Below are 16506 nucleotides of genomic sequence, written 5' to 3'. Positions count from 1 at the left end.
ATTATAATATCATATTATTAAAATAATTATAATATTATTATAATATCATATTATATGATAAAATAATAATATTAGAGTTATTAATATAATTATGATATTATTTGTTATAATATTACTATTATATTATATTATATTATATTACGACTTTGAATTTTAAATTAGAAAGATTGTAAATTTTAAATTTCATTAGGGATATTATAGGTATTATGAAAGTTTCATTAATTATACTATGTTGATTCTCGCACAATCTAAAAGCTAAAGTTGTCTTTAAGTTGCTTTTGATTTTAGCTATAGATTCTTAAAAAAATTTTCAAAAAGCACTTTTGAGGATATTTATCAAATACTAAAATCAGCTTCTGCTACAAGCAGAAGCCGATTTTGAGAGGAAAAAACAATACCAAACTAAGCCAATGAATATAATTATGATATTATTTGTTATAATATTACTATTATATTATATTATATTATATTACGACTTTGAATTTTAAATTAGAAAGATTGTAAATTTTAAATTTCATTAGGGATATTATAGGTATTATGAAAGTTTCATTAATTATACTATGCTGATTCTCGCACAATCTAAAAGCTAAAGTTGTCTTTAAGTTACTTTTGATTTTAGCTATAGATTCTTAAAAAAAAATTTCAAAAAGCACTTTTGATGATATTTATCAAATACTAAAATCAGCTTCTACTACAAGCAGAAGCCGATTTTGAGAGGAAAAAACAATACCAAACTAAGCCAATGAAATGCGAGAATGGTTCCTTAGTCTCTCTTAATTCTGGAATCAATTTGATAGAGTCTCGGTATCTAAAAACAGAAAAAATCCACTCTATTTATAGGCTCTGATCCGTGGAAATCTCCCTTGTAGCCTCTCTCTAACAGTTGATTTCTAAGAATTTTTTGCCACCGTCTGATTTGGTCCGTTCTTATATAGCTCTATCGATGATTTTTTTTCACTCACACCATTCATTTCGGAGTTCATTATGGCTCTTTAGCTAATAATTTCTGTAGTTCAACCTACGCTTTATGTAGTGTGGTCTCTTTTTTCACCCTTAACCTTTAAACGTTGTCATTTTCTTAAATCAAAACATCATCGTTTTTAACTAGTCATGTTTCTTTTTTCTTCTCAATAAAATTATAGAGGTCCTTCAAATTATGCACACTAAGTTTTCTTTTCAAAACTAATTGTCACCACCTATGATGATTGTTATTATTATTATTTTTATCGAATTTACAAGTGAGGTATTTAAACTTGTCACCTTATGATGGAGTGATATGTAGAATTATTACTAGACTATGTCAGCTACCACACTATGATGGTGATAATAAACAATATGATTGACAAATAGTACATCATCGTTTTTAACTAGTCATGTTTCTTTTTTCTTCTCAATAAAATTATAGAGGTCCTTCAAATTATGCACACTAAGTTTTCTTTTCAAAACTAATTGTCACCACCTATGATGATTGTTATTATTATTATTTTTATCGAATTTACAAGTGAGGTATTTAAACTTGTCACCTTATGATGGAGTGATATGTAGAATTATTACTAGACTATGTCAGCTACCACACTATGATGGTGATAATAAACAATATGATTGACAAATAGTACAATGTCATAATATTATTTACCGTGCTGGTTTATAGTAATTAGGAACATTTGGATTGAGAATGTCCTTATTTCTGATAGTATTTCTTTTTACACTTTTCTTTTAAGCTTTTTGTTTCTTGATAATATTTAGTTATCTTAATTATATAAGTTGAATAGAAAAGGCAAAGTTACTCGTATCAAATCCTAATGCAACCTTTTTCAAGACAAATGTACCAACAGGGATTGACACAAAATTAGTAGTTTATGTAGGTCTTTTATGAAATTATTTTAGTTGTGGTTTGAACCTTTACATATAGTACACGAGTGAAATGAATCCTTTTCAAAATTCGAGATACGTGTTCAATTATGTTAAAGTTACATAGTTCAAAAGACATTTATTGATTTTTTTTTCTGTACGCTAAGAAAATGCAAAACATTTTGGTCAAGAGTGATGCGAAATTAGTCCCCAAGGCCTCTAAATAACTTTAAAGCATATCATCTTTTCTTCTTAACGCGAAACAAAATGCCCTAAATACACTGAGATAACATGAAGCTTCCGTCTAAGATATGTACGTTCTTCTACTTTTTCTTGTAAGAGAAACATCTATACATTGATGACACATCAATTATAAAGGAACAGAGGATAAGGAATCCTCTAAAATAACTAAAAAGAAATAGAACACCTAACAAAACAAAGCAACACACTCCACTTGATTAAAACCCCAACTCCATAACAACCTTCCAAGTTCCAATTCCATGCAAACAAAGAGAAAAAGAAATCCTTGCCAAAAATTAAGCAAATCCATCAAATGAGAAACGTATTTCTGGGCTTCTACAGGCTTGGAGAGCTTAAGAGGCTAGAAAGTTCCAGACCCAGTAAACAATAAATATATAAATAGCTAAAAGTGAAAACGGGAGCTAGTAGGAACGCTTCAGGGTTGAAAAGATCATCCACTTGCAATCATTCACTACCTAGAGTTGACAATTCAGGTAACGACACGACGACACGACTCAAAACTTAGACGAAGTTAACGGATTTGAATTTACTATAAATAGATTTGAGTCATGATCAGATTGACATGATTAATAAATTAGTTTGATTATAATTGACCTCCTAACACGAAGTGACACGAATTGACACAATTAACTGTGTTATCTACAATCTAATGATATGTGATATAACATGAAAATTTATATGACATACTAAATACAAATACGATGAATTTTAATATTTGTAGGTAAAATTCATTTATTTTTCTTAAAGGTAAAGATGAATTGACTAATAAACATGTTAAACTTAAGTTGACCGTGTTAAATAAGTCATTATTATATTAGTTATTTATTTAATATATTAATTTAAACATGTTATAGGAGTTAACACGATTAACACGATTAATAAATGAGTCGTATTTAGATTGACATTTTTGACACGTTTAATAAACATGTCATGTTTAAATTGATATTTTCTAACAAGATTAATAAACAAATTAACACGAACACGACCTACTAACACAAATTGTCACTCTTAAACCCTTACTATGCACAAATATGAGAGCCAAGCCACCCTTGGCCTTTTTAACTGCACGCTAAAAAGTTTGTCCATTTGATCCCACATCGCTATTGTTGATATCACAAAGTAAATGTCTATTCATTATAAAGACAATAAAACAAATGTCTAATGAGCTCTTAAACCTTGTTCAATCAAATCAAATATTAAAAATTATGATGTTTAGAGATGGTTGTTATTTCCTTTGGTAGTCCAACGCTATTAAAATTGCAAACATGAAAAGCATACGCCCACTTCAAAATGTATTAGTATAGTCAATACATATTATACATCTCATTCTTGAAAGCACCACAATCATTTACAACGCACTCCAAAAGATACTGCTTTCAATGCAGTTTTGAGCCACTAGTAAAACAATTTATCACTCTCACCTAATTTCTGTGTCAGAACTATGCAATTTTTAGTGCACTTCCCTCAGTTTTACATGCCTCTATAACCGTGTGAAGAAAAAAAAATGAGAAAACAAATCCTCATCTGAATGCTTAAAAATGAGCCGATGGGAATGTTTTGTGTACATGTTTCAAGTGCAGTTTACTGCTTCAGAGTTTTCCTGTGATGGATTGCAAAAAAGTTCAGACCCAAAAGGGGATGCCGACGGTTAAAAATATAAGAACAAGAACTGAAGATTTAGAAAGCGAGAAACTTACTTGAACTTCTAGAAGATTTTCAAGTTCAGTTCTTACGTCGGAGAACGAAGGCCGATTGCCAGGAGTTCCATCCCAACATTTCTGCATCAATTCTAATAATTTGGGATGTGCATTAGTAGGAAGATCCGGGCGCAATCCCTGAACATAAAAATTAAAAAAGAATTAAGGGATGGATTAAGGATGTAAAGTCTTGTTTTCATTTTTCTGCGAGAGTATCAAGATAGTTGCGAAGTTCAATATTAAATAAAGATAACCACCAAACTTATTGATAAACGTAACAAATAAAAGAAGAAAATAGATTGCATATACCCTAAAGAGGATATGGAACTTTGTATAAAAAGAATTCTGACTTTTTACTTTCTTTTGGGAACTTTAGAATAATAAAAAAGTTTTCAAACAAGATATTCAACTGCACATATATATCTTTCAAATTGTCAGAGAAACTAAACTCATAATGAAGTATAGCAATCAAAATAGTGTTGCCTTTCCCAAACACATTCTTAGTGAAGTGAGGCCCACATATCTGATGAAATGTTATATTCCCAATAATGCCCAAGGCACTTGACATCCATTCAACATTTAACTTGCTTGCAAAGAAACTAACTTTCCCCATACACATTCTTATTGCTTGCAACACAATAAGTCGACGCTTTATGAGCTTGAATTTCTACATGCAATTAAAAGTTATGCAATTCAAACTAAAGGACAAAACACTATTCACTTTCCAAAAACCATTGTCGTTGTGACATCATCAATGATCAAACAGGTGCTTCTGGTTAAGTGATGGCTTCTATAAGTATACATTTTCAGTGAAAGAACATGAATACTTGACAGCAACACTCGAGTATTAAATTCAAATTGCACGAGCCCGAAAGGAGGGCTTTTTAGGATCTCAAAACAATGAATAATATTGTCATCACCAGCAACTGGAACATATTCCTAAAATTCCTTTCACGAGTATGCACAAGTATGAAAACCGGAAAATGTCTGTCTACACAAAAACACTCAAATCACAAGTAACATGTCTCATCAATTGAACAAGCTAATGAAAGTTCGATCATCAAATTATCAGGCAATTACCTTGGCATATTGCAATAAGTGGCAACCAGTAACATTATTTAATTCAAGTGCAAAATTTGGTATATCATCAATTAAAAAAAAAAGGTGAACCAACTACCACGTTATACCTGCCTCACTCCAAGTGCAGCTTGCAGAGGAGTCATAGATTCATATGGAACCTGCAAAAAAAGGTTTTATACCAAGAAAATATAATGAGTAATAATCCATATCCAAGCAACTCCAAAGTCCAAAAAGCAGAGAGTTTAGATAAACATAATTCCAGAGCCCTTGCAGTTTTAGGACAAACCTTGCCCGTCACTAGCTCCCAGAGTACAATAGCAAAACTAAATACATCTGCTTTTTGATCGTATGGTTGATGGTTTATAACCTTGAAGGGAATAAAAACAATAAGAAATGGAAATGACACACGAATGAAGAGAAAGTAAATCTTGGAAATGATACACGAATACTAGGTCCAAACATAACAGAAACATGGACCGATAAATCTTGGATTACAGACATTTATGATCACTTTAATGTTCTAATGAAAAAGAAAGGAAATAAATGTTATCAGCGTCGCCCAACAAGGGCTACATTATTGAAGCACTAAAAATAAAAGGTAAAGGAAACAGTAAAACTAGAGTGCATCAACTTGCAAAAGCTAGAAGGCTGCATCCAAGAAAAATAAGAGAACTCAATATCCTTCAATTTTAAGATACTTAATTTAATCATCATTTCGAAGCAGTATGTTAATCCAGATCCAATAAGCCCAAAAATTTGTGAATATTATGCTCATCACTCATTAGGGAAGTTGAAACCCTCCTTGTCTTCTTCACTGTTCCTCCTCTAATAATCCCTCCTCGTCTATTATTTCTCTCCTCGAAATTGTATATCATAAGTGCTGAAAAGTTGGAAAACACTAAAATAGCTGTTTTGGGTGTTTTTAGAATTTGACAAGATCAGAAAGCAAGAGAATAACATTGGTATCTGCATCTCCAAAATTCGTATGTGTACCCCCTGCTTACATTGGGCTGAACAAGTCTGTCAACACTAAACTAATGATTTCCAGATCATTATTGGGCCACTGGAATAGGGAGATGGGAACACAGGTACTTTCATAGATGAGGGAAATATGAAAAATAAGTAGATATCGGACCTCTGGTGCCATCCATCTATACGTTCCAGTCTCAGCGGTCATTACTCCCCCTTGATTTTGGAACCGAGCAACGCCAAAATCAGCCACCTTAACAACCTAAAGTCAAGAATCAATGAAACAACATTTTAGGATTCAAAATCTTCTCTAACCCACAAGCTGAGAAATCTAAAACTCATCCATGTAGAACCATCTTTCACAAATTATAATCCACAAAGTAAATATGAAAGTTGGATTGATCGTCATTATGTGTAGCATAAACACATCTCAAAACCACTGCTCCTAAAACCTAGAATAATAGCAAGACGTGGACTTCCAGTAGGGTTCACACGTGATCAATAATCAGAACACTAATACCCAAAACTTAAAAAACAAAGAACCACGTGAAAATAACAGTGTTTTTATATAAAAATAAAAGGCTAGGGATAACAGCAAATACTCCTCCAAATGATAAAGACCTTAAAGATCATCACTAGCCGTTCAATATGAAATTTGACATCTTAACTTTGTCTGCAAATATGTAATACCTTCTGTCCTCGTGATCATATTTCAAATTATGGAAAAGTTATTTCACAACCAATATTGTTTGGAAGCAGTATACCACTGTTGGATACTTTACAGCTCGTATCAACTTGGTTATGTATCCTACCAATTTCGAATGAATTAAAGAGGGAAACAACATACACAAACTGCGGTTCATGTCCATGATGTCCATAAGCACATGACAAATTCTTGAGGAACTAAAAATAATCCGAATTACAAAATAATTTTTAATCACATAATCAAACTTCTTTGGTAAGATGTTCTGTCAAACAAAAAATAAGGATTTACAGATCGATATGACCATCAAAAACAGGTGTTAATCCAAACAATCTAACCTAATCAAATGATCAACTCGGGTTTTCCTTCACTTTACCAGGGTAACAGAAAGCAGCAGACTCACTTCTGTCTCCCAGGTTACCAATCAATAATCTAAGGCAAATCCCACAACCATGAGCTAGAGCAGTTATAGAAACACCAGCTCTCAAACACTCTGCCATTCCTTCTCAGGTAAAAAAACAAATTTAAAAGAAACGTGGAGAGTTATTCTTTCTTTTGTCTTATCCTCCATTTGTCGACCTTTTGTCCATGTCGATACTAAAAACTTGGTTTTATAGGAAGATCTAGTTTTTGCTGTGCTTTCTTATTCTTTTGGTGACCTTATAACCTCTGTGTGGATGCATTCATTCTTGTATCTCGTTATGGATTTTTCACCTTAAAAAGAAGGGGAAAAAAGGCAAGCGACAATTGAACAAAGTAACAAATTCTCACATTTTGAGTATCCATAAGCAAATTTGCTGTCTTCAGATCCCTATGTATTATGTCATTTTGATGCAGATACTCCATTCCTCTGCAGACATCAATTGCAAACTTCAGCAGCTGTGTGAGCTTCAAGACATTGTGATTCGTATGCAAATAGTCATATAGACTTCCACAGGGCATATACTCTGCAAGGAAGACAGCAACCGCAAGTTTTGATAATTATTGAAACCAAATGATGGGCAGAAAACATGCAAAAAGTAAGCAGATACATTTGAGTTGAAAAATAAGCAGATAGAGTTTCAACAGCACGTAGGAAAGATGTTAGCCTGAGCTGCTCTGCAAAGCCATATTAGAATCTCCCAGTGGTGACTGAGAATCACAAACTGAAATTTCGAAAAATGATGTCTTATACTCTAATCAGTTATCATTAACTAAACTAATAGTTTCACTCCCCTTGGTGCAAGTATCAAATGCAGAATCAACTTGCGGAGTACGGTATATCTGATATCAAGGCAATTTTCAAGAAAGAAAATATTTAAATACAAAACAAAAGGAATATCTTCCAAAACGCTGTAAGCTAAGAGTGGAAGTTTCCAACATCAGGCATCAGGGCACTTTTTCAATAGAACTAGTTCAAATAAAAACCTCAGTTCTCCCTTTTTATTTCAAAATATATAATAAATACACGCAACTTTTCCGTCATACCTTCTCGCATGCACGTGATGACTCTAAAGAAATTTTTACTGTAAGATTGGGAAAGAGACCAAGGACGAAACAAATACATAGCAAAAGAATGAGCCCGACATAGAAGATCACGTACCTGTTACAATGCACAAATGCGGTAACCTTGTACAAGCACCGATAAAACGAACAACATTTTTATGCCGAACCTCCCTACATCGAGAAAATAGTAAACTCAAGAGCCATAACATAATATTCTTAAGATTCAGTTTTCAATTAGCCACAGGAGTTCAAGAATACTTGAACGGTAATACTTGTTACTATGAAAATCTGACTGCTCAGGATTGTACTTCCAGAAAAATATCAAAAGCCAATAATGGATTCTCATTATTATTTTCTAACTTTTTTGCTCAACAATGGAAAGACAGAAGAGAGAAAAATTGGCATCAGGAAACTTTAACACATTCAAATATATATTATTTTTAACTGATTATTAATAGGGTACCAAAAATTCTCTGCTCAAAAGTATGACATGATAAGGTGGAACATCAAAGACTGGCTGGAAGATTCATGAATGACTCAACTATACATGTTGCTTCTTTAAATTTTTTCATCAAACTTGATCCACATTTCGCTATTTCCACAGAACCCGAGTTCAAAAATTACCTATAACTCATTCTATGCGATAGCCAAACATGGTCCAAGGTAAATGGAGATGAAGTTAAACACCAAGATTGAACAAAACGTTGACTTAAATCTATCTTGTTGAAAATTTTGGCATACTGTTATCAGAAAATCTTGTAGATTCAATTTATGACACTGGAGAGAAAATTATTTCCAGTAACACAACCCCAAAAAAAAAAAAGTTATTCACCTCAAAATTGCCACTTCCTGGGCAAACTCATCCTCTAGAGCATTATTTAAATGCTCAGATCTGAGAATCTTAACTGCAACATCTTCCCCAAGATAAACGCCATGATACCTTAGAACAGAAAACAGTGAAAAGTTGGGCAATACACTAAGGATATAACAGATAACAAGAATTGAAACACGACTTACAAGTCTCCACAAGATCCGGATGCAATTCTCTCTCCTATTTTCAATAATCTTCGATCTATTTCCCAGTCTCCAAGTTTCGTTTGTGTTGCTAAAGATTTCTCCACAGCAGAATGAGAATGTGATGATCTAGACCACGAACCCTATATTGTTTATGTTAAACAATATTGCATAAATGTCGTTTTCTGTCGGACTATCAACTTATTCAGATAAAGGTTACAGTATAAATAAATACATATGCAATGAACAAAGGTTACAGGGCCTTACTACGTATGGTGCAACTGAAAGCTGTAGTTTTGAAAGTGTTGGAAGTAATGAAACAGAGTTACAGATGAACAAATAGGGATCAGCACAAAGTTTACCTCACTTCTAGCAACTGCTTTTTCCATAGCTTCATATAAACCATCTGTATCCTGACCACAACATTGCAAAGTCAGCAACATTTGGACTCAGCACAGATCCCTGTCATAAAAGAAATGTAATAAAAATGCTCCTTAATATATTATGAGGGTGCTGTCCTTGGATAAGCTGCAGTTTGCCAACTTCATAACACTAGAAAAATAAACACGCCAAATTACTGCAGTTGGGTCGCGTTTGCAAATTTCACAAATTGAAAACTACTAATATGACAGCCATCAGATTCACTAACTAGATAAGCATGGCCCCTGTGCAAGGATGACGCACAAATCGAGAAATGGTCCAAACATACTAACTGGAATTTAAGTCATCCATACTTATCAAATGATTAGAAACTGTTTGTTGAAACGCACATGCAAAAACATACATCTACGTGTGTATGCATGCACGCAGACACACATACACATGCTCATGCACATATATATGAAGATAATTACAATCTCTCAAGTTACAAAATGTAATAATAATACAGCAATATAAGTATGGAAGAGTAAAAATTGTAATGGCTCCTCAAGAAAAATAAGTATCCTTTTCATCACCAATAAATAATCATAAAAGTGGGCAAAAACAAAATCAGTGTAAGAGCAGTAGAAGCAAAATTAGTAGATGTAACATACAGAGACTAGAATTTTATCTGTAAAATAACAGGAGTTGATAGTTTACTATTTTGAATGAAAACTAACGCATAAGGAACTTGAATATAAAGTATTCAGCAAGAAATAAGGGTTGAACGAATGATAAACAAACACGACATACTACCTCAACAGGCCACCCGTCCACCACAAATACATCCAAGGAATAACCATCAGTTGTTGAGAAGACATGTGCTTCACGGATGTTCAGTCCTATATCAGAAAGCAAAGCAGAAAGCTACAAGAAAATGAAAACCTGTTAGATATCCACTTGTATCATTCTTTTGGCATTTACAATAAAATATACATGTGTGTGTGTTCGTGTGTGTTTACTTGAACAGCAACTAAATGGTAGAAAGGGCATGTCTAAGTCAATTGTCTTAAATCATTTTGTCTTAAAGGAAACCATCTTATCACAACCCACATTCATGAAAGAAGATTTTTATTGAAAAAAAAAGGAAAAAAGAAACAAGAATCTCTTATTTATGATCAAACATTGTGTACAATGTTAGAGAGGATGAGGTATCCACCAAAAGTTAGCACTAACTAAATTAAATTTTGTCAACCCCGAACTAGATCAGTAAACATCAGGCCTACAAAAATCTCCTCACCATGGACCCAAATGGCCAACCCAGAATTTAATAATATCCCAAATAACAGCACAAATCCTCCTTGAACTCCTTCAAAAATCTTCAATTTCTCCAACCAAAACCCCCAAAAAGTCTCCAAAACAACAAACTTTCCCAAATAATTTCTACTGCTAGTACCCCTATGCCAAAATGATGACTAGTATAACTCTTTACAAGTTCTAGGGGTAATGCACGACATCCCTAGCTCCCTCAACACCAAGCACCGTAGTTTATAAGAAAAAGAGCAGTGCAGGGACAATGATCCACAGATTCACAGCTGTTTTGCATAGAATACACCATCCTGCAGAGATTGAGAGAAACGCTTCCCCAACCCCCCATCAAATCATGAGTATTTTCCTTTTTAAGGAAACTGAAACTATTATTAATGAGAAAAAGAAGAACTTGTCATATAAAGTCAAAAAAAAAAAAAATCAAGAGAAGGGACACGAACATCATCTATCAAAAAGGTGAAAAAAGACTTGACAGAAAAATAACCACAATGATCACTCCCACACCCTTTTATCTGGAACCCATCCCCCAATACGAATCCCCTCCAATAAAGAAACTAACTCAGAGTTAACCTCCACTGCCTCCCTTTCGACTAAATTCCTACGAAACATAACAAGAATTTGAAAGAAAATAAAAGGTTAGTTTGTTATTAAGAAAAAATAATCGATATAAGGCTGGAAATTTTCCTATAAGAGGCACCTCACCAAACCAAGTGTCTTCCAAAAACCCTGACCCCATCCCCAATACCGACCTTTCACTTAAAATGCTGAAAATAATTATTTGTGAATTATTGAACAGCTTATCACAGCACAGATTCCTGCATGTCTTCGGCTGAAACTTCATGCATTGTTTCAATTATAAATAAAGAAACTCTAATGGAAACACTACTTAAGTGATTTCCACAAAATCCACCTCCAGAATACCATGACTTCAGTAGGAGATGAAGTCTCCCAATCCAATGAAAAAATAACCACGTACTCTGGTTAACCCTATAGGCTCCTTTCATCCTAAATCTCGCCAAACCTTTACTCATTGAAATTCAAGTACGACAAACTTTCAGCTTTGGTGGGAAATAGTGTTGGTTGAATTCCAAACTCTGGTTTAGACTTTCTTTTACTATTTTACTTTTTTTTTTTTCTTTTTTATAAGAAAACTTATCTTTATTGATGAAAAATTAATTACACATGAAAGGATAAGTAATCCACCAAAAAACAAACAACAAGAGAAATAAAACTCTTTTGCTGTTTTTCTTGGAAGTCTACATCAAGTTCAATGCATGCAACGACAGGTAAATAAGTCCTGAATACCTGAAACAAACCAAATATATAATAACACGAGCGAGTTCCAGTGAAAAACGAGTTACTAGTTAGTTGAAAGAGTTCAGTTTAGGGAACTTTCAACAGCAATTGAGAATTACGAAAAATTATGACATGGATATTAAGAAGCTAACGCCACCTGATGTTAGGCAAAAATATAAAAAATTATAGTATGTATTATTTTTCTAAAAAACATTTTCACTGTATTAGGATTATAATCTTTGAGATAGAATGTAATTACAGTTTGACTTTTTTTTTGCCTTTTTTCTCTGAGATTTTAATTGGGCTTCTTTGACATTTCTTACCAAAACTAGAGTTAATATCCAAGCAGAATTGGGCTTGCAAATCTATGTATAGGCTTGATTTTGTCTAGTTTCTCATACCCTGGCTAAGGATGTGTATTTTCAAATAAGTCTTTAACTTTTCTCTCTTCTCATGAATTCTCCCTAGAGCCTACATCCAGCACTATTATGCAAGTAAACTCAAAATGCTGAACATACTACTCTTCTAAAGCATACCTGGCTAAGAAGCTTAGGCTTGTCAATGGTAGAGAATATTACTTCATGAACTGCAACATGACTACTTTCTTGCCTGCAACATACATTCTGATAGTCAATTTATCTTCTCCTTTGATTATTATAGTAGAAATATTCGACAATACAGCAACACATCAAAAATAATACTTTTCCCGCACAGTGAATAAATAAAGTTAATGCAAGAACACGTCAAAAAAAAAAAAAGGGAACTATGAAAAATGATGAACATTGTTTTCGTTCACAAAGTAGGCGATTTTTCTTCAACCATTAAGAGGGCATATACTAATAAAAAAATTCCTGAAATACAGAAAGTCCAGAATAAGGCAGCATACTCGGTATATTGGTCGTTATTGAACTACCACATAGTACGACCTTGATGATAAATCATTCTCAAAGTAGGGAACTTTTCCTTCAACCATTAAGGAGGCATTTACTAATAAAAAATTCCTTTTCAAGAAAGGGACGAAATTTCTGATTTTAAATTTGTGTTTACATTTGTGTTTGGGAATCAAATGAGGTGAAAAAATTAAGTTTCTTGATAAAAGGGTCTTATCTCCTACGTCCTATCTACGGAATTACATTCTTTCCCCTAAAAAATGGAAACTAACCAACCTATTTAGCAAGTGTACCCTTAAAAAAAGGCGGACCCCAGTGCCAAAGAGGCTCCCGTACTATGACAGGCTCGGGGGAAAGCTCAATCCCATATGTACGCGGGCTTACCCCCCGAAGGAGAAGCCGTTTCTGGGATTCGGACCTTGGACCCCGGGATTCGAACCTTGGACCCCGGGATTCGAACCAAGTGTACCCTTACTTTAATTTAATTATTTAGTCTCATTCCTTCTTATTCTTTAGCAAAGTAAAATGCATAATAGTAATTTGATTCCCTTTGTAACTTAATTCCGCAATAGATTAGTTAACACTTAAAAGGAATTCTGGAAATTCCTTTTTTTTTTTCCTCAAAATTCATTCCTACTCTTTATTCTTGAATATTACATGTGAGAGTTAAAGAGAATTCATTCCTACTCTTTATTCATACCTTCTGGAAAACTTCTTCATTGCACATTGTTCTGTTGTGTCCTTGGAAGTCTTTCTGACATCTAAATTTAGGTCCTCAAGCTTAGAGCAAGGTTCAAAGTCACTTGCACGGTTCCTGGTTCTAGTTATTGAAAAGGAAAAAAAAAATCAAAAGAAATAATTGACCAGCTAGAAAAGCAATAGTTCAGACAACAATCAGTAAATCCTTACACTCATCTTTTTTATATTTTGAAAGTGCAGTGAGTAACAAAATGACAAGAAAAATAAGCACGCATAGAAGGCCAGGATATGTGCAACACCTTTTATGTGATAGAACTTCGTCATTAGCTCCATCAGATGATGGCCTTGGAGTTGCAAGAATACTTGTAAAGTCCTGATCGTCATTGCCATCCGTTCTAGAAATATTCTATACGGCAGTATGCCAAAGAAGGAAAAAACAAGAAACAAGAAACAAGAAACTGAATAAAATGAGCAAGCATGTTTGTCATTTACAGATAAAACCAAGAAAATATGCGCTAATTTTATTTGGTATATGGTAAAAAACTTTGAACCAAGCCATCTACTTCAGTAAAACACACTCGTTCAATCGGTTTATATGATCATTATTTGTACAATAAATTGAAAGGAAATCTCAAATCAATTGGACGCATGTTTTTTCTACAACTAAGGAGTCAAAGAATAGGGATTACAGTAAAATTTAAAGCAGATATCATCAACAATGACTCCTTATAAGCAAATATTGAATAAAATACAAGGTATACCTCCAAGAAACGAATATGGTAAACAGGCCTCTTCTCTGGGTCTCTTGCTAATGCAAGAAGCTTTCGATGTAACAAAACATCTTCCACTCTATCTATGTTAACATCAAGTCCATAACTGATACAAAAAGGGAGGAAAAAGGAAAAGGTTCAAGCCAACTAAGTTTGTTTCCTTTTAAGATAGAATGTTTTTCCCAATCAGCAGCTCACTAATGCTTAATACCATATGGGAAAATTCCAATTGAAAAAAAAAAAAAAAAAAAAGAAGAATAACAGAAACACATGTGCTCGCAGAGATTAAAGGATAGAAGATCAACATTCCATAGCACATAGAAAAGTTTTTTGTTTATCTTTTGCTGAATTAATACATACAAATATATACATATATAAGTTGAGAGCACAACAATCACAGCAATGGCTCCAGAAGATTATTCTTTATTTTCTTAAACAGAAAGAAAGAAATAAGAAAAAGTTTCTTTGGCATTGAATTTCTTCCTCTAAATCTAAAATCAGTGCACCTTCTTATGTTAAATCTCTTCTAGTTAGAAAGTTGAGTAACAATTCAATCCTCATTCCTCTTTGAGAAAAATACAAATAAACAGAAATCATACTTTTTATAGGATAAAGAAATCAATAAATAGAAACTTCATCACCTAAAAAACATGACTAAGATGATACGTCAACACAATCGAAATAGCAACATCATAATGCTTGAAGCTTAAGAATCGAAAAACTAATTTTTTTGTAATAAAAAAAGTTGAAGATTCTTGTTTGAAGCTGAAGAATCGGAAAAAAATTAAATTCATACAACCAAAAGCTTGAACATCCAAAAAAAACGCGTTCGTCTAGAAAATTCGAGAAAAAGCAAAAGAAAATCAAAGAGATTCGACCGAATTGGAAATTATTACCTAGCCGGCAAGCGATTGAAGTGAGCGTCCAACTGCTCGCGAAACTCAGGATTGCTAACCGCGTCCTCGTGGCCGGTCTCGACCAAGCGATTGAAAACATCGTTCCTCACATCGTAGTTGTTGAAGCTCCCGAAGCTTCTCGGCGGCGAGGAGCTCTCTCCGACGCCTTCGGTCAAATCCATTTCCTTTTCCAGTCAGCTTGTTCCCGAGTTTTCCATGAAAATAGAAGGGAAAATGCGAGAAAGAGAGGGAAAATTTTGGCGAGCAGAGGGAAAGAAAATCGTTGATCAGAGAGGGGAGAGGATCTTTGACTGTTGGTAACTTGGTAGAATCAGAGGCGAACTAGGAGCCGTTCGGTATTTGACAACAAAACGGAGGGTAATTTCGTCTTCTCACTACTGTAACGGAGAAGAAGAGGGGGGAGAAAGAGAGAGAGAGAGAGAGAGAGAGAGAGAGAGAGAGAGATTTCGTCTTCTCACCACTGTAACGGGGAGAGAGAGAGAGAGAGAGCATAACTGCTTCGCTTTGGACTCTAGAAATAGAGAGAGAGAGAGAGAAGGACATAATTATTTTTTAAAATAATAAAAAAATAAGTGAAGAATGTCAGAATTCAGATTGGTGTAGAAAGAAAACAAGAAGGGACGTGGTCCAGGCTCTAGACCTAGACAAACTTTTATTTATTTTCATTTCTTGTCAAAATTAGGCTCCGTTCACTTCGTTAATTCGAGTTTAGAATTTGAGTTGAGATGTGATTTTATGTGAGAGCTTTTTACTGTAGCAAAAAAATTAGATGTGATTATTTGTGAGAACTTTTTACCGTAGAAAAACTCAAATTCTAAACTCAAATCAGCGAAATAAACGGAGTCTAAGTTATTGGCAGCATTGTTAAATTTTTTAATATGTGAGAGTTTAGTTTTTAATTTCGACAAAACGGTCTTTCGTAATTGAAAACTTTCCGTTTAAATTCATTAAATTTTTCATAGAAAGTCACATATGATCATTATGTGACTTTTTTTTTTAATTAAAAGATAAAAATACCCTTAAAAATTAATACCAAAAGAGAAAAATAAAATAAAATAACAAAAAGAAGAAGATGAATGAAGAAGACGAAGACAGAGGAGAGAGGAGGATGTATAGAAGAAGTAAACAAAAATCATTGGGTGTCTGAATTTAATGAAAGTGTTGTACTGTGAATTAAGGGTGTTC

General features: G+C 33.6%; 1 protein-coding gene across 1 annotated transcript; it reads right to left on the bottom strand.

Annotated features, from left to right (window-relative positions):
- Nucleotides 1-3349: 3349 nt before the first annotated feature.
- LOC21400873 (serine/threonine-protein kinase STY46) lies at nt 3350-15784 on the bottom strand. Its single transcript, XM_010110355.2, has 16 exons — nt 15301-15784; nt 14396-14510; nt 13934-14040; nt 13636-13755; nt 12582-12654; nt 10237-10347; nt 9423-9473; nt 9064-9203; nt 8879-8986; nt 8144-8217; nt 7333-7508; nt 6025-6120; nt 5176-5256; nt 4997-5047; nt 3810-3947; nt 3350-3712 (listed from the first exon to the last, which is right to left on the bottom strand). Exons 1-16 carry the CDS (start codon nt 15480-15482, stop codon nt 3683-3685), a joined length of 1653 nt encoding a protein of 550 aa, XP_010108657.1. The 5' UTR covers nt 15483-15784; the 3' UTR covers nt 3350-3682.
- Between the last annotated feature and the right edge of the window lie 722 nt (nt 15785-16506).

This window comes from Morus notabilis, unplaced genomic scaffold (assembly GCF_000414095.1).
Source record: "Morus notabilis unplaced genomic scaffold, ASM41409v2 Scaffold511, whole genome shotgun sequence".
NCBI lineage: Eukaryota > Viridiplantae > Streptophyta > Magnoliopsida > Rosales > Moraceae > Morus > Morus notabilis.
The sequence above is the reverse complement of the archived record's forward strand: the minus strand, read 5'-3'. Positions and strand labels throughout refer to the sequence as shown.